The sequence below is a fragment of the Lutra lutra genome, chromosome 1, assembly GCF_902655055.1.
Source record: "Lutra lutra chromosome 1, mLutLut1.2, whole genome shotgun sequence".
Classification (NCBI taxonomy): domain Eukaryota; kingdom Metazoa; phylum Chordata; class Mammalia; order Carnivora; family Mustelidae; genus Lutra; species Lutra lutra.
The window spans coordinates 166,303,727-166,319,383 of record NC_062278.1 but is presented as its reverse complement, the minus strand read 5'-3'; the positions used below and the strand labels follow the sequence as shown (position 1 = coordinate 166,319,383).

Sequence of the window (15,657 nt, the reverse complement as noted above, 5' to 3'; positions counted from 1 at the left end):
GTCCCCTGCTCCATACAGTATGCAACGGCTAGGATTGTGCACCTGCTTCAGATCCCTCCGTGGCTTGTCATTGCTCTCAGAATAAATCTAAGCTCTTTGCTTGTGGCCTCCGGTGCCTCCCTGATCTCAGTTCCTGCCATCTCCTTGGACTCAAGCCCCGCCATCTCCTTTAAGGACTTTTTCCCCCCAGGTTTATTGAGTTGTAATTGACGTATAACATATGTATGACGTGGGGCTCCTGGGTGGCTCAGTGGGTTAAAGCCTCTGCCTTCGGCTCAGGTCATGATCCCAGGGTTCTGGGATCGAGCCCCAAATTGGGCTCTCTGCTCAGCGGGGGGCCCACATCCCCCCCCCCTGCCTGCCTCTCTGCCTATTTGTGATCTCTGTCTGACTTGTGATCTCTGTCTGTGAAATAAATAAATAAAATCTTTAAAAAATCATATGTATGACGTATAACATAGTATTAGTGTAAGGTGTACAACACAATGAGGTGATACATGTGTCAATTGCAGAATGATCACCGTGAGTCTGGTCCATCACACACATAGTTACGGTTCTTTTCTTGTGTTGACAATTTTTAAGATCTATTCCCTTAACCAACTCAAATATGCAGTACAATACTGTGAGCTGTAGTAACCACGCTGTACCTTCCATCACCAGGACTTATTTAACTTAAAACCAGAAGTTTGTACCTTTTGATCCCCTTTGCCCATTTCCTCCATCTCCCACCTGCAGCAGCCACCAGTCTGTTCTCTGCTGCTGTGAGTTTGGTTGCTATTAGAGTCCTCATACAAGTGAGATCGCACAGTTTTTGTCTTTCTCCCTCTGACTTATTTCACTGAGCGTGACACCCTGAAGACCTATCCATGTTGTCACAAAGAGCAGGATTATCTTCTCTTCTATGGCGGAGTAATATTCCACTGTGTGTGTGTGTGTGTTCCACATTTTCTTTATTCATTTGACCATTGATGGACGCTTAGGTTGCTGCCGTGTCTTGGCTGTTGCGAATAATGCAATAGTGAACATTGCGGTGCAGATATCTTTTCAAGTTAGTGATTTCATTTACTTTGGATATATTCCCAGAAGTGGAATTGATGAATCATATGGTAGTTCTATTTTTAATTTTTTTGGAGGAACCTCCATACTGTTTTCCACAGGGGCTGCACCAATTTGCATGCCCACCAACTGTACAGGAGGGTTCCCTTTTCCCCACATCCTTGCCAACACTTGTTATCTCTTATCTTTTTGATGATAGCCATTCTAACAGGTGTGAGTTGTGAACTGTTGTGGTTTTGATTTACATTTCCCTGTGAGGATCAGACTCCAAATTTTAAAAAATTCTCAAGGAAAGCCATTAGCAGCTTGGGGTGGTGGTTAAGAACACAGGCTGTGGCCAGCATCTCCACCTCCTTGACCTTGGCCTCTGTCCATCTCCTTGACCTGAGTCCCAGGCCTCAGATCACACTAGCCCTCCTGTTCTCTGAGTGCTCCTGGCTGCTCCCACCTCAGGGCCTTGCCCCAAACATCTGATCTTCCTGTGGTAGGCCCTGAGAGGCCTCCCCCAGCAGCTCCCTGGTGCCCCCTGTCGGCAGAGAACCATAATGACACTCACTCAGCTCTAGGAAGCATCCGCTCTGCTCATACCCACTCATTCTCATCCTGCCTGGATCCCAAAACTGTCATCAGGCTGTGTCATAGGTGAGAAACCATGGCACTGACTTTGGGTCACTCCCCCCATCACGCTCTCCCTTCCTCCTGTTGTTGTTAAGCCCTGTCTCTCCATGGGAAGGCAGCTCATAGATTTTACTCGTCTGTTTGTGTGTGATGTGCCTTTCTCCCCAGCTTCACCTTAATGTCAGCTCTGGGCACACTGGACTTTACGGTTGTTTGCTATCTTTATAGTCAGTGATCTCCAGGTTTTATGGGACTTATTTGGTGGTGGTTAATGCTGGTGCCTGCTATGACACACGGTGGTTCCTCCTTACCAGACCCCAGAGGAAGTTTTCCCACCAAGAGAGAATTCTTCCTAGTTCCACAGACTAGTCTTATAAGGCGACCATCTACTGAACATGGAGGTTCTTCCCCCGTGTTTGGTCTCCTGGTTCATTTGCTTGGTGGGCGTGTGCGTGTGGAGGTCCCATGCACCCAGGTGGTCATGCTCCTATGAGAGGGGCCTCTGCCAGGCCCTTCTCCCTGGGTGGGAAGATCCTGGACACTGCCCACCTCGATTCTGTGTTTCAGTCTGGGGCAGAGCCCAGGATGGGGAACTGCAGCTTTGGCTTCAGGCCCCAGCTGTGCCTTCTGGGGTAGCTCCAGAGAGTAAATTCTGACCTTTTTACCCCAGGTCATCGACGCGGCCAGAGGTGGCCAGTATAGAGCCACTGGGTGCTGACGAAGCCCAGTGCTCCCAGAAGGCCGTGGTGCAGGCCCGCCTGTCCCAGCCGGCCCGCCTGACCAGCATCATCTTCGCCGAGGACATCAGTAAGAGCTTTGAGTGCCCTTTGGGAATCCCTGGGGTGGGGGGGCAAGAGACGGGAGGCGGCACCCCCATCACCTTCCCTGCACCTGCCCCCCCCCGAGACCTCAGCCCCACAGCCCTCTTCTCTCTCTCGTTGGGTCAGAAGATGCCCAGGGAGGACCCACCCTGGCCCCTCCGTCAGTGCTGTGTCCTGTTTTCCCTCTGTGGAGTCTGCCTTTCATTTCTAAATAATTACTTGTTAACCAAATAACTCTCAATGGGTCTTGAGTCAAAATGAAAAAAAGTTGTTGCAGTTCTTTTACTGCCCATGTTTAGTTTCACCTGTTATAGTTGTAAACTGCTTGGAAGACAATTAATGGCATTTTCTGGCATGCTTTCTGCCATTTAACATGATGCGAAGTTTTCATTTTTATAGGGTTATTTTTAATGACAATACCATTCCTCACAGGGGCTTGTCCTATAAGGATCCCCTTCTGTTGGACATTTAAACTGTTTTTGGTGCCTGTGGGGTGTTATATAGAAAAATAAATATATTTGTCCAGGGGACAACTTAGGGTTCTTTGGAGCTATTTGCTACCAAGGATAGGTTCCCAGTTTTACATATGAGTTGAAAGATTCTGATGTGCTTTCTAATGAGGTACTGTGAATGGGGCACAGGTGGTTTCTACGGTGCCTGGAGAGTGGGCAGGATGTTTTTGTGTCCTCTGCTGTTGTTTTTACACTGGAGAATTCCCCGGGTAACGCCATTTATGTATTGCACTTAAGGAGCTAGTATAAAAGGCTATGTGCTCGCTCACACTACCCTTTCATTCTGTAGTACAGTTGATGGTCTCGTATAAAAACCAGTGTAAGCAGACAAACTCTGGGTGCAGTTCCTGACTGGAGCATAGGGACAAGCATTCCAAACTGCATTATCTTCTTTGGTGCTAACTCATCGTAATGTACCCTGGGCTTTTAACTTAGTGGTCACACCCCAAACAAAACCAGATTTTCTCCAAGGAGTTTTCTCGTGTGCAGCTATAAATGCAGGTGCTCATGTTGCTGAAGAACAAGAGAGGCCATGAAAATGCCTCCAAGCCCTTACTCTGCACGGGTCTGTGCTGACTTCCGGAAAGCCCATGTGTTGGTCAGCGGCTTGGATGCTGAGAGTCAGTGTGGTTCTCCCAGCTCCACATCGTGGTGGTGGTTCTGTTGGGTGCTGACATCCTTGCCAAAGTGAGAGAGCACCTGACCCAGGAGACCCTGGAGGTGGGGTGGTGGTCAGGGCGCCACCTTCTGTGCCAACCCCTCCATTCCCATCCCCCAGCCACGGGCCAGGTCCTCCGCTGTGATGCCATCGTCGACCTCATCCACGGCATTCAGATCGTCTCCACGACCCGCGAGCTGTACCTGGAGGACTCCCCCCTGGAGCTGAAGGTCCAAGCTCTGGACTCTGAAGGTGAGGACAGGCCCTCAGCAATTTGCTTGCTGTCCCCTCACATCCGGCCCTGCCGTTCCCCTGGGAGGGCGGTTCCAGCCAATGGCAGAGCTGGTGCTGGGGAGACGCTGACGAGGTCAGGACCGCCGAGTGGCTCTCGGACCCTTGGGGGGCTGACACTCCTTGGCCTCTGTGGCAGGGCCTGTGAGATGAGATATTTGGCAGTTCCTAGAGGCTGATTCTGTGCCTGGGACAGTGCTGGGTAAAGCATGTCTTCGGGAAGCTGACCTCCGGTGTCTTGGCAGTAGTAGGAAGCTGGGAGATGCTCCCTGGATGCGCTGGAAATGGTGGGAGTGTCCTTCTTGCCCAGCTTTGAGGGCTGGGGTTGGCTTCCTGGTCCGGATTGCAGGGTGCACCTGGGCATGTGTGTGCATGCACTGGGTCTCCTCCCTGTGCTGGCCCAAGTGTCGTCATTCACTTTACTTCACCAGAGTCCAACATTGGATTGTTCTGGGGTTCTGAGGAGATCTGTTTTTGGACTGTCTTGGGTGCAGCCTGACCTCTTGGGAAGCTGAGCAAAGGGAAACTTGTAGGTTAAGATTCCCGTTGGAGAAAGTGACTCAGGCAACAGATGTCTTTCAGAGAAGGGATCTCCCAAAACGTAAGCCCAGTCCTTGGCTCACCTTGCCTTTGAAACCTTCCCTGGCCACTCCAGCTCCCTCTGCTCAAAAATAAAATTCTCTAGATTAGAGCTGCCCAACTTAGGGTAGTATCTGCACTGGGGGGTGGAGAGTTATTTGTGGTAGGGGTTGTCTTGTGCTATGTAGGGTGCTCAGTTACATCTCTGGCCTTCACCCACAAGAAGTAGTAGAATTCACCAAGTTTGTTATTTAAAGATTTTATTTGTTTGTTAGAGAAACAGAGAGAGAGAGCACAAGTAGGTAGAACAGAAGGCAGAGGAAGAGGGAGAAGCAGGCTCCCCACTGAGCAGGGAACCCGATGTGGGGCTCAATCCCAGAACCCTGGGATCACGACCTGAGCCAAAGGCAGACGCTTAACCCACTGAGCCACCCATGCACCCCAGAACTCAAGTTTTGATGACCAGAAGTATCTCCAGCCATTCCCAAGTGTGCCTGGAGGACAAAGTCATGGTTCTAGAGCATCAATCAGGTCCCTTCTTCCTGTCCATTCATTTATCAGATAAGCTGCCTCACTTCTCTGATCTATTCTCTGGTCTGTGAAACTGAGATAAGTGGTGCTTACGTGGGGCTTGCAAGGATTCAGTAATAAGCATGTACAGGGCTTCGTGCTGGGCAACACAGAGCGGGTCTCAGTGAGCCTGGTGGCGTCTGAGCAGTTCCACCTGCTGGCCATCCTGCCAGGTGCTGGGAAGGAAGGGCTGCCTTCTGCCCCAGTAGCTCAGGCTGTAGGGGGGACCACATGCATTTCAGTAGGTGCTGCTTGTCATCAAATCAGATGTAAGGCGACCTGGGGCATGTTGGAAATTGGGTGTGGGGGACAGAAGTTAGGATGGTCTCTTAGGGACATGCTGTTTGACCAAGCCATGAAGAGTGTGGTGTTTGCCCACCTTGGAAGGCCATTTTCTTCTGGAGAAGATGAAACTCGCAGTAGGGTGGCGGGGGGGGGGGCAGATGCAGAAGGTAAAGGACCTGGCATTGCCCACATGGGGTTTGCACTTGGTCTTCAAGTGAGGGAGCTGGGGGAGGGGTTTGCGCAGTGAGATGATAGGAGCTCCCCACGGGGATGACTCATTAATCTTGGGAATAAATGACCACACTTGACGCCACGCCAGGGCCAGGTACTCCTCTGAGCACTTTGCATGTTCTAACTTCATTTCACAGCCAGTGATGAGACTGAGGCACAGAGGGTGAACACAAACACGTGTGTGCAGGGAGAAGTCATATATAGTTAGTATGTAACACAACCAGAGTCTGAGCTCCGGCCTGGTCCCTGAGTCCACTCTCTTGGCCTGGGCTCAGCAGACCTTTCCAGTGAAGGGCCAGAGAGAGTAAATGTTTTAGACTTTACTGGCCATGCCGTCTTTGCTATAACTACTTGGCGCCCCCCACTGTCGCTCTAAAGCAGCCCTAAAGGTTGCATAGTGGCTGTGTTCTAATAAAACTTTATTGACCACATGCTCTTGACTACTCTGTTTTATTTCCTGTCTTAAGTTACTTGAAAAAAAAAAAAGATTTGTATACCATGACATTCATCCATTTAAAGTGTACGGTTCGGTGGTTTTTAATATATTCACGAAGTGGTACAGCCATCCCACTAGCTGATTTTAGAACATTTGCGTCAGTACAGAAAAGAAACCAAGTACCCTTGAGCCGTGACTTCCCATTCTTTCCTCTCTCCAGCCCCTGGCAACCACTACTTTTGGTGTATACAGATTTGTCTATTGGGGACATTTTCTATAAGTAGAATCATACAATGGTACAGTCTTTTGAGTCTGACTTCTTTCATTTGGCATAATGTTTCCAAGGTTCATTCACGTTGTGCCGAGTATTTCTTTCCTTTGTATGGCCGAATGATATCCCACTGTGTGGAGAGAGCACATTTGTTTATCCAGTCATTTGTTGTTGGACATTTAGGTTGCTTCTACCTTTTGGCTGTTGTGAATAATGCTGCTGTGAATATTCATGTACAGGTCTTTTTGGACATGGTTTTCATTTCTCTTGTGCATCTGCAGGGGCGGAATTGCTGGGTCACAGCGTAACTGTGTGTTGGCCTAAAAGTAATGGCAAAGACAGCAGCCCAGTTTTCTGGAGCTTTTGCTAAGCAATGTTTTTTTGGCTTCTGAGATCCCACAGGTGGGGTGGGGCAGGACCTGGGGCCCATCTGGCACTAAGTGCCTTACCCTTTGCACTGTAGAAGGAGCTTTTCCAGATCCCAGATGCTCTTATCTGGGTTGCCAGGCAGGGAATGCAGATGAGGACTATTGCGGGGGGCAGGGGGGCAATAGGGCATGGCGGGGAGTGTGGCAAATCCAAGACCATGATCCCTTCTAGCAAGGCTGAGCCAGCCACTGGTCTGCAGAGGGACATTGGCCCAGGAAGCCGACTCTGTAGACTTTCCAAGAGAACTTGGGAGTTGAATTTATTTGGCGCATTTCTTAATTTGAGATGATGGGACATAACAATGTAAAAGCAGCGTTGCCTAGGTAAAAGCAAAGCCACAGCTCCTAGGAGACGGGGCCTCAGAGCCACTGGTTGCCATCTCCCACCCCATTGCGGGGTGTTGATTGATGCCCAACCAGACCTTGTACTCACATTAGAGTGTTAGGACCCACTCTGAGTCCTGTCTCCAAAATCATTACTGGGCCCAGTTGGGCTCACATGTCCTGACATCCCGGACTGCAAGCCGACTGCAGAGCTAAGTCTGGCTTGGGTGGCTTGCCATCTCCTCCACGCTGGGACCCTGGGAATCCCAGCATCCAGGGGAGAGATGAGCTGTCACCCTTCATCCCCTGACCCTTGAGGCCTCAGTTTCCTTTTCCTGAAATGGGGGCATAACACCTGCTTTGCAGAGGGGTGGTCCTGAGTGCATTTTCCCCTTCCCCTCGCCCCAGGGAGTTAACTCTGAGCCTTTCTGCTCCCTCCACCCCCCCATCTGCTCCTGCAGGGAACACTTTCAGCACCCTGGCTGGGCTGGTCTTTGACTGGACGATCGTGAAAGACACGGAGGCTGATGGGTTCTCGGACTCCCACAACGCTCTGCGGTAAGAGGTGCCTCACCTTTGCAGGAAAAGCGGGAAAGAGGTGTCAGTTGGCTCCAGGCAGGGTGGGGGGCTTTGAGAAGCGTCATCACCATCAGCAAGGAACCCAGGGTCGTCAGGATGCTGGCCTGGCATCCCCCATGACTGAGCAAGGACGAGCATTTCAGCTCCCACAGCTGTGTGGGAACCTTGCTGCTTCTGCTGCCCGCTGGGGTGCGCGCTGGGTGTGGGAAATTGTGGAGGAGGCTGGCATGTTAGTTTCAGAGGTATAATATGTGAGTCAGCACTTCCATAAATCACCCAGTGCTCATAAAAGTGCCCCCCTTAATTCCCATCCCCTATGTCATCCATCCCCCCACTCACCTCCCCTCTGCTAACCACAAGTTCTCTATAATTAAGACTCTTTCTTGGGTTGTCTCTCTCTCTCTCTTTTCTTTTTCCTTTGCTTGTTTATTTTGTTTCTGAAATTCCACTTGTGAGTGAAATCATATGGTATTTGTCTTCCTCTGACTGATTTATTTCACTTAACATACTCTCTAGTTGTGGAGGAAGACTTAACTTAAAAAAGAAATTCTTTTAAAGATCTTGTTTATTTATTTGACAGAGAGAACAGGCAGAGGGGAGCAGCAGGCAGAGGGAGAGGGAGAGGCAGGCTCCCCGCTGAGCAGGGAGCCCAATGCGGGACTCGATCCCAGGACCCTGAGATCATGACCTAAGCCAAAGGCAGATGCTCAACTGACTGAGCCACCCAGGTGCCCCTTTAAAACTTTGCAGCTATTTTCAGCTTACAGAAAAGTTGCAAGTATAGTACAAAAAGTGGTGTCCCTGAACCATCTGAGAGCCAACTTGATGTCCCTAATTATTTTAATGTGCCTTTGCTACCATGGAGACATTTTCCAGCTTACATGCAACATCATCAAAATGAGATGAACACTGATGCCTACAGTCATCAGACCTCATTCAAGTCTTGCCAGTCTATCCTAGTTATATCGTTCATAGGAAGCACAAAACCCAGCCAGAGTCGCCTGCTGTCTGTCGTCCTATCTTTCTCAGCCTAAGATAGTTCTTTGGTCTTTCTTTCTTTTGGGACCAAGATGCTTGTGAAGATTACAGTTCAGTTGTTTTGTAGAATGTCCCTCATTTTGGGATTATCTGATATTCCCTCCTGATTAGATGCAGAGCTTTGCATCTTTGGCAGGAAGATCACAGAGGTGAGCTTCTGTATTCTCCTGATTGTATCTTATCACGGTTTGGTGGGTCTATCACAGACGACATTCACGGTCATCACTTGGGGTAGATGGTGCCTGCTCAGGTGCCCCACTGTAAAGTCACTGTCCTATCCCTTTGCAATTAGTAAGTATTTTGTGGGGAGTTAAGAATCTGGTCTTCCGTTTACACCTTTCCAAGTCCAGCTCCAGGCTTTAGGGAACATCTCGGCTTAGCCCATGCCTATTCCCATGGCAGACATCACTATGCCCTGATACGTGCAAGGCGGTTGCTCTTTTGGGTCAGAGGTCTTTGGGGGCGGGGGGGCATGGGCCCTCAACCTTCGTCTTCTGCATGAGCTCTGGAATTTCTGGTGTCTCACGAAGCCAGGAACATGGGCTGGACAGTTAAAAAGACTCGGATTCCCAACCTGGCCTGGTCGCTTCCTGCCTATTGCCTCAGTCAAGGGGTGCAGCCCGTCTGGGCATCGGCGTCCCCCTCTGTCGGAGGGAGGGAAGGATTGTGGCTACTTCTGAGGGCGGCTGTGTGAGTCCACATGGTATTCGGAGCCCCGCCCTGGGCCTGACACCTGCTAGACATTCAGAGAACGCTGGTTCCCTGCCCCAGTCTGTGCTAGCAGGTGCGTTTCCTACCATGACAGCGCCCTGAGCGTCCATGCACTCTGTACGTGAGCTGAATGTCAACTGAAATCAAAAGCACTAAGGCAGGTTGCAGCCAGAGTGCCCTGGGTTTTCATTAAAATCAGCAGGTGACACCTAGTCAAACCAGAGAGGGAAATCAGTCACAGCACACTACCACAGCCCGCAGATGTTGGGGAGAATGGAAGCGCGTCCAGAGCCCTGCTCTTGTTCAAGTGGAAAGGCGGGCTCACCTGTAAATCGCAGGCTGCGAGAGACAGAGACCGCGTGGAAAGGGTCCCTCAAGCCGCCCAGCTTCTTGCCTCCACGGTGGGGTCTCCGCATCCCAACTTCTCTCCTAGTGTGGGGCTTCTCCCCACAGCCCAATGCCTTACCGTGGGGCGATAGGATGGGTGTGATACCCTCTTCTTGACACTGGAGGAAGGGTCATTGAACATCATTTCCCAGTGGCAGGAGCTGGCCCAGAGGGGTGGGTAGAACATCACAAGGGGCCCTGGGAGCCTGGTGGGCACTGCTGGCCCCACCCTGGCTGGGTCTGTGCTCCTGGGCCTGCTTCCTAGTTTCCATGGGCCTCACCTGTCACACCTGTAAGCGTGAAGCATTTTGTCCAAGCAGGTGGTCCTCATATATCAGGGTTCACCGTCATTGCATGTGGATTTTGATAAAAAGCACAGTGCCAGCCTTCTTGCGGACAAAGGCCTGTATGGGGCCCAGGAGTCTGCACTGTTCACCAGGAGGTGGGCAGTTCTGATGTAGGAAGTTTCGGGGACAAATTTCTATGCGGCGCCAAGCAGGGCACCGCCACTCACTTAAGGGTCTGGCCCCTCCCAGGAGGTGCCAGCAACTGGTGAATCTGTTAGGGTCCTTGCTTTTGCACTCAGGTCTGATGACATCTTCCTTCTCCAGAATCCTCACGTTCTTGGAGTCCACGTACATCCCTCCTTCCTACATCTCTGAGATGGAGAAGGTGGCCAAGCAGGGGGACACCATCCTCGTGTCCGGGATGAAGACGGGGAGCTCCAAGCTTAAGGCACGCATCCAGGAGGCCGTCTACAAGGTGGGCCCCTGGGGTCGAGGGGCACTGGGCTCCTTGAGGTGGCTCATGCCTGTGAGCGCATTTAGCATGGTACCATGAAAGTTTCACTCTTCATGAACTGGGAACTTCAGGATGTGATTCTGTGTTTCTGTTCGTTGGGTTTGGTTTTTGGAGGAAGGGTTCCACAGCTTTTGAGGGAAGTAGTTGGAAGACCAGAGGGCACCATCTCCAGAGTCACAAAGTAGTTGGTCCATGGTCCGTTTCGAGGCAGGTCAGGGAAGGGAATGCCCATTAACCCACTGATGTTCAGCAGCCCCCCTGCACTGGTCCCTGTGGAGGGATGCAGCCAAGCCTTTGGAGCTCTGGAAAAACTGGGGGCTTCCAGGTGTCCTCCATGCCATCCCTTCCTAGGTCCCACTCTGAGCCCTGGGACTGGTAGTCCCATCTGTGGAGAGCTAAGACTCCTTCCTTCCCCTCCCCTCCCCCAGTTACCCTGGCCTTACTAGCACCTGCTCTTGCACCGTCTGGAAGAGGGGTATAGGACAGCAGAAAGGAGAGGCTCTGGTTCTTTCCCTGTTCTCATGGGCACATGTCTGCCCTGCCTCCATTGAACTACAACCCTGAGACCTTCCTTTCGTTTGCCTGGTTCCTGGGCTCACACAGGGAGGGTGACTTTCTACCCACCATTGACTTTCTAAAGTGACAGATGAGAGAACGCCTCCTGATGCCCTCTTTCGTCGTTTAGCCTGTAGGCCAGGGGTCGTGGGGGGTTTTAGAAGCACAGGACATGCCACATTACAGGGGCTCATCCCGTAGCACCCTGCAGATCGTGTTTGGAGACCATTTGCCTCTTGTTATTCAGGCCTGAGCCCAGCCTACCCCACCCCTGAGCTGGAATTCCCTCTTGTCCTGCCTGGTGCCTGTAGGAGGCTTCCCTGCTTGCCACACTAGAAAGCACTCACCAGAGCAGAGCCCGGCCCAAGGGCTGCTTTTGTCTCTTTGGATGAGTCAAAGATACTATGTAACTTCCTATTAAGCGAGGAAACCTGTAAGATGTTACACCTGGGGCCCAAGAGACCCCCAAGAATTTGGGAACAGACGCAGAACTGGTCAGTATCCATGGGGTGCTGATCGATGCCCTCTCCACCTGAGACAATGTATTGGCATTTCTGTGGATGAGAATCATTTTCTTTGCCAACTTTTCTCCAACTTGCCGAGTTGCCAGTAGATCAAAGGCAAGGGAAGGCGCGGGCCCCCAGAGACTCCGGTGATCCAAGGGGTGTGCTGGGTTTGACACTGGTGATTGTTCTCCCATTTCAAGTCTTTCATGCCATTTCCCGATGAGGAGGTCACGGCGTGGTGGGGGTGGGGGTGGAGGGACATGTGTTGTTCCCCCTTTTCAGGTTTGCCCTTGGCTCCCCAAGCTCTCTGATCTTTGGGCTTTCGTGGGTGGAGCCCCTGAGCCCCTGGTGGCCACGGTATCCATGATCTCACTCCTTACTTTTCTTTCTGTGTAACTATGATGACTGCACATTGAGCTATAGTGTACATTAATGTAAAGTGACGTGCTCAGCACGGTCCAGCAGTAGCCACTGGACACGGGCCTTGTGAACACACAGGGTTCCCCTGGGGCTTTGAGGGGTCTGAAGGTGTGGGGCTCTGAGCATTGCCCTGTTTCTTTACCATTAACTTCCCTATCCCCACATAAGCATCCTGAGAAGTTCTAGGCTCTCTTTCTCCCCCACCCGCACCTCACTTCTTCTTTTTTTAATAAGTAGGCTCTGTGCTGGGTGCGGGGACCAGCGCCGGGCCCAAACTCACGACCCTGAGATCGAGACCTGGGCTGAGGTCAAGAGTCGGAGGCTTAACTGACTGTACCCGCTGAGCCCCCCTCCCCCCACCTCACCCTTTCTACCCTCTTTCTTCCAAGCATGTGCGCCCTGCGGAGGTCAGGCTGCTCATTCTGGAGAACATCCTTCTGAACCCGGCTTACGATGTCTACCTGATGGTGGGGACCTCCATTCGCTACAAGGTGCAGAAGATCAGGCAAGGAAAGATCACAGGTGGGTCACTGACTCAACGTGGTCGCCATGGCGGAGGTTACCCTTTCTATCATTGTGGTAAAACGCCCATAACAGAATTACCATTTTCACCATTCTTAAGTGTGCAGTTTGGTGGCACACTCACATTATCATGTCACTATCCCCTCCAGCCCTCTTTGGAACTTTCTCATCTTCCCAGAATTGAGACTCCCATTTCCATTAAACACTAGCTCCGCATTCGTCCTCCCCCAGCCTTTGGCAGCAGCCATCTTTCTTGCTGTCTCTGTGACTTTGACTTCTCTGGGGACCCGAAATAAGATGAATCCTACTGTATTCGTCCTTTTGTCACTGGCTTTATCTCATTTAGCCATAATGCCCTGAGGGCTCGTCCACATTGTAGTGTGTGTTAGAATTTCCTTCCTTCTTAAGGCTGAATAACACTCCAGCATATGTGTATTGATATTTGTTGAATGCTTATCTATTCATCTGTTGATAGGCGCTTGGGTTGTTTCTGTGTCTCGGCTATTGTGAATAGTTTTACTAGGAGCATGGGTGTGCAAATACTCTTTTCAGGGCACGGTTTTCGGTCCTTTCGGGTGTATATCCATCCCTTTGTTTGGAGAGCATCAGAAGCTGTGAGCGTCACATGGGAATGGGTTTGCCTTTTGGTCTGCTGCTAACTGCCGGCCAATCTTGGCCGGCTTCTGCCCACCCTTTGGGGCTCAGTTTCTCCTTCAGATACCTTGAGGCCTTTCTGCTTATGCTTAGAGGGCAAAGTTAATTAGTGGATATGGATTTGTTCTGGTAATTCTAGAACGCTGCGGACCTGGGATGCATTTTATATGGTGAGAGTTCTTAATGCAGCACCCATCCTCCTAAGAATTATTACTATTATTATCGTTTTTAAAAAAGTTTACCCATGTCTCATGGCCAGAGCCCAGGAGGTCAAGAATGTCACCCACCTGTCCGAGGGCTTTGACATGTGTTGAGGCAGATGTCTCCCCCAGGTTGGAGGGTCACTCTGTCTGTGATGCAAGGTCTTGTGTAAGAAGCACATAGATGCTCCGGTATCCAAGGAACTTGGGTTTTGTTCCATAGAGGAGGTCCTGAAAGACCCTGCCTCTCCTGGGAGCAGTGGATCTGGGGAGCAGTTATAGTGTGAGAGAGCACTGTTCCCCTCAGACTGTGGAAGCTGGGACTAGGCTCCTTCTGGGTAAGAAGCAGGGCAGGGGCTTGTGGCCAGAGATCTGAGAGCTGGGCCCCAACCGGGGAGGGCAGTCAGCACGGTTAAGGGTGGGTGATTTAATAAAGAAGTCTTAAGAGCCCACCCTGAATTAGCTCAGGTGTCACAGTCCAGAGGAACAGCACATCTCAGGGGACCCAGAGAATTTATGGGCTGGGTCACTGATCTACCATAGATCTCAAAGGGCCAGAACACACAAAAGAGAGCCTGGGGTAGGAATTAGGAATGTTGTTGCCTCCCTTTCATCAATGGAGAAACGGGATCGAAACTTCCTCCAAAAATGAACACACCTGTGTGACTGATGGTTCTGGTTGACTCAGGTCTAGAGCGGCTTCCACAAGGAAGCCTCGAGACCCGAACCATCAAGGTCCACAGTGACCTAGTCATACAAATGGAAATTCTGCTCATCTGTTTTAGATGGATTGGGCTTGGGTGTTTTGTTTCGTTTTGTTTTGTTTTTTAATTGAAGTACAAGTCACATCACTGTCATTTTGAACGAGTTGACTGGACAGGGAAGTGAGGACTGATGACGGGACAGGGGTGTGAATTGCTGCTGTCGCCTGTCTCGCATAGCACCCTGCATTGGCTTAGAGAATCCTAGGTTAGAGGCCAGTTACCTGGACTTATGAACATGCAGATCCTTATAACCCCAATTAATTCTTTCTCTTTTTGTTTTTAGTTTTCCTTCCTTAAAAATTTATTTTTTCCTCTTTTCTTCCATGTCTTTATTTCCCTTCTGTCTGCCTCCCTTTGTTAGGTGGCTTGCTTTCTTGCAAGCCCGTTTATTGAGCACCTACGCAGTGCCGTGGTCTGCTGGCTGCTGCAAATGTCGCCCGGGTTCCTGCCTTCCTGGAGTGCACAGCCCAGCAGCCACTCTGACGGTTATTCTGCAAACATCTTACAAGTAGGGGCAGGGGAGGGAGGAGAGGGGCTCTTGGAGCTCCTAACCAGGGGGACGTGTGTTGCTTTCAGAGCAGTGTTTCCAGCGGGTGGGCAGGGGGAGATGCTGGTCCCTCCCCTCAGTTCTTAATGGTGTTGGTGTTTGTGCTGCTTGAAGACATGATTGGCACAGTAACCAAATTACTGGACGGAACAAAATGCGGGAAGGCCATGCTGACTGAGGGAATTGTTGTCTGAAAGAACTTGGGTGGAATGGTGGAAGGGACAGAGACAGAAGTGCACTGAGGCTGGGAGAGTCACCTGCCGAGGCTGGTGTCAGTGACCCAGGTGTCAAAGGGACTTGGAGCCCAGCACCCCCTTGAGCCGTGGCTGCCTAGAACTAGCTCACATGGGCTGTGTGAGCAGGGGCTGGAGCCAGAGGCAGGGGAGTGAGCTTCCCATCCTCCTGGACTCAGATCCTTTCCAGGAGCTCCATGGTCATCCCTGGAGCCTACCCTGGGGGAGGTGGCAGGGGATGAAAACCATGTCTGGAGGGTCAGCCAAGATCAGGAGGGTCACAGAGCCTGGTCTCCTAGAAGCATGTGGGCCTCCTGGTTTACAGAAGGGCAGCCCTGGGGATGGCCCTTTACCCCCTGCAGATGATAGATGGGCTGGTCCAGTGCCCCAAGAACAGCCTTCCTATTTATACAGATAGACAGTGACCCTGAGCATCTGCAAAGCCTTCTGCATTCAGTGCTTTTCATAGTAGCGAGCTCTGCATTCTGAGAGGTTTTCCAGGAGTCACGCCCCTTATTTTCATTGTTTTAGGATTTTGTAATTACGTTGTCATGCAAGATCTTTTGAGAATCAGTATGTTCATTTCTCAAAATGGCCTCTTTGTTTGGAGAAGTTTAAATAAGGGAGGAAGCTAGCACTTCGTAAAACAGCATAAAGGAA

At 50.9% G+C, this 15,657-nt stretch overlaps 1 protein-coding gene across 2 annotated transcripts in view; it reads left to right on the top strand.

Moving 5' to 3' along the window:
• The window catches only part of NUP210 (nucleoporin 210), a 103,950-nt gene that overhangs the window by 17,231 nt on the left and 71,062 nt on the right, over nucleotides 1–15,657 (top strand). For both annotated transcript variants that reach the window (XM_047743603.1, XM_047743605.1), the window contains exons 2-6: nucleotides 2,345–2,481; nucleotides 3,786–3,917; nucleotides 7,542–7,638; nucleotides 10,407–10,557; nucleotides 12,467–12,599. In XM_047743603.1, coding sequence (XP_047599559.1) covers nucleotides 2,345–2,481; nucleotides 3,786–3,917; nucleotides 7,542–7,638; nucleotides 10,407–10,557; nucleotides 12,467–12,599 — 650 coding nt within the window. The remainder of the gene's footprint in view (nucleotides 1–2,344; nucleotides 2,482–3,785; nucleotides 3,918–7,541; nucleotides 7,639–10,406; nucleotides 10,558–12,466; nucleotides 12,600–15,657) is intronic.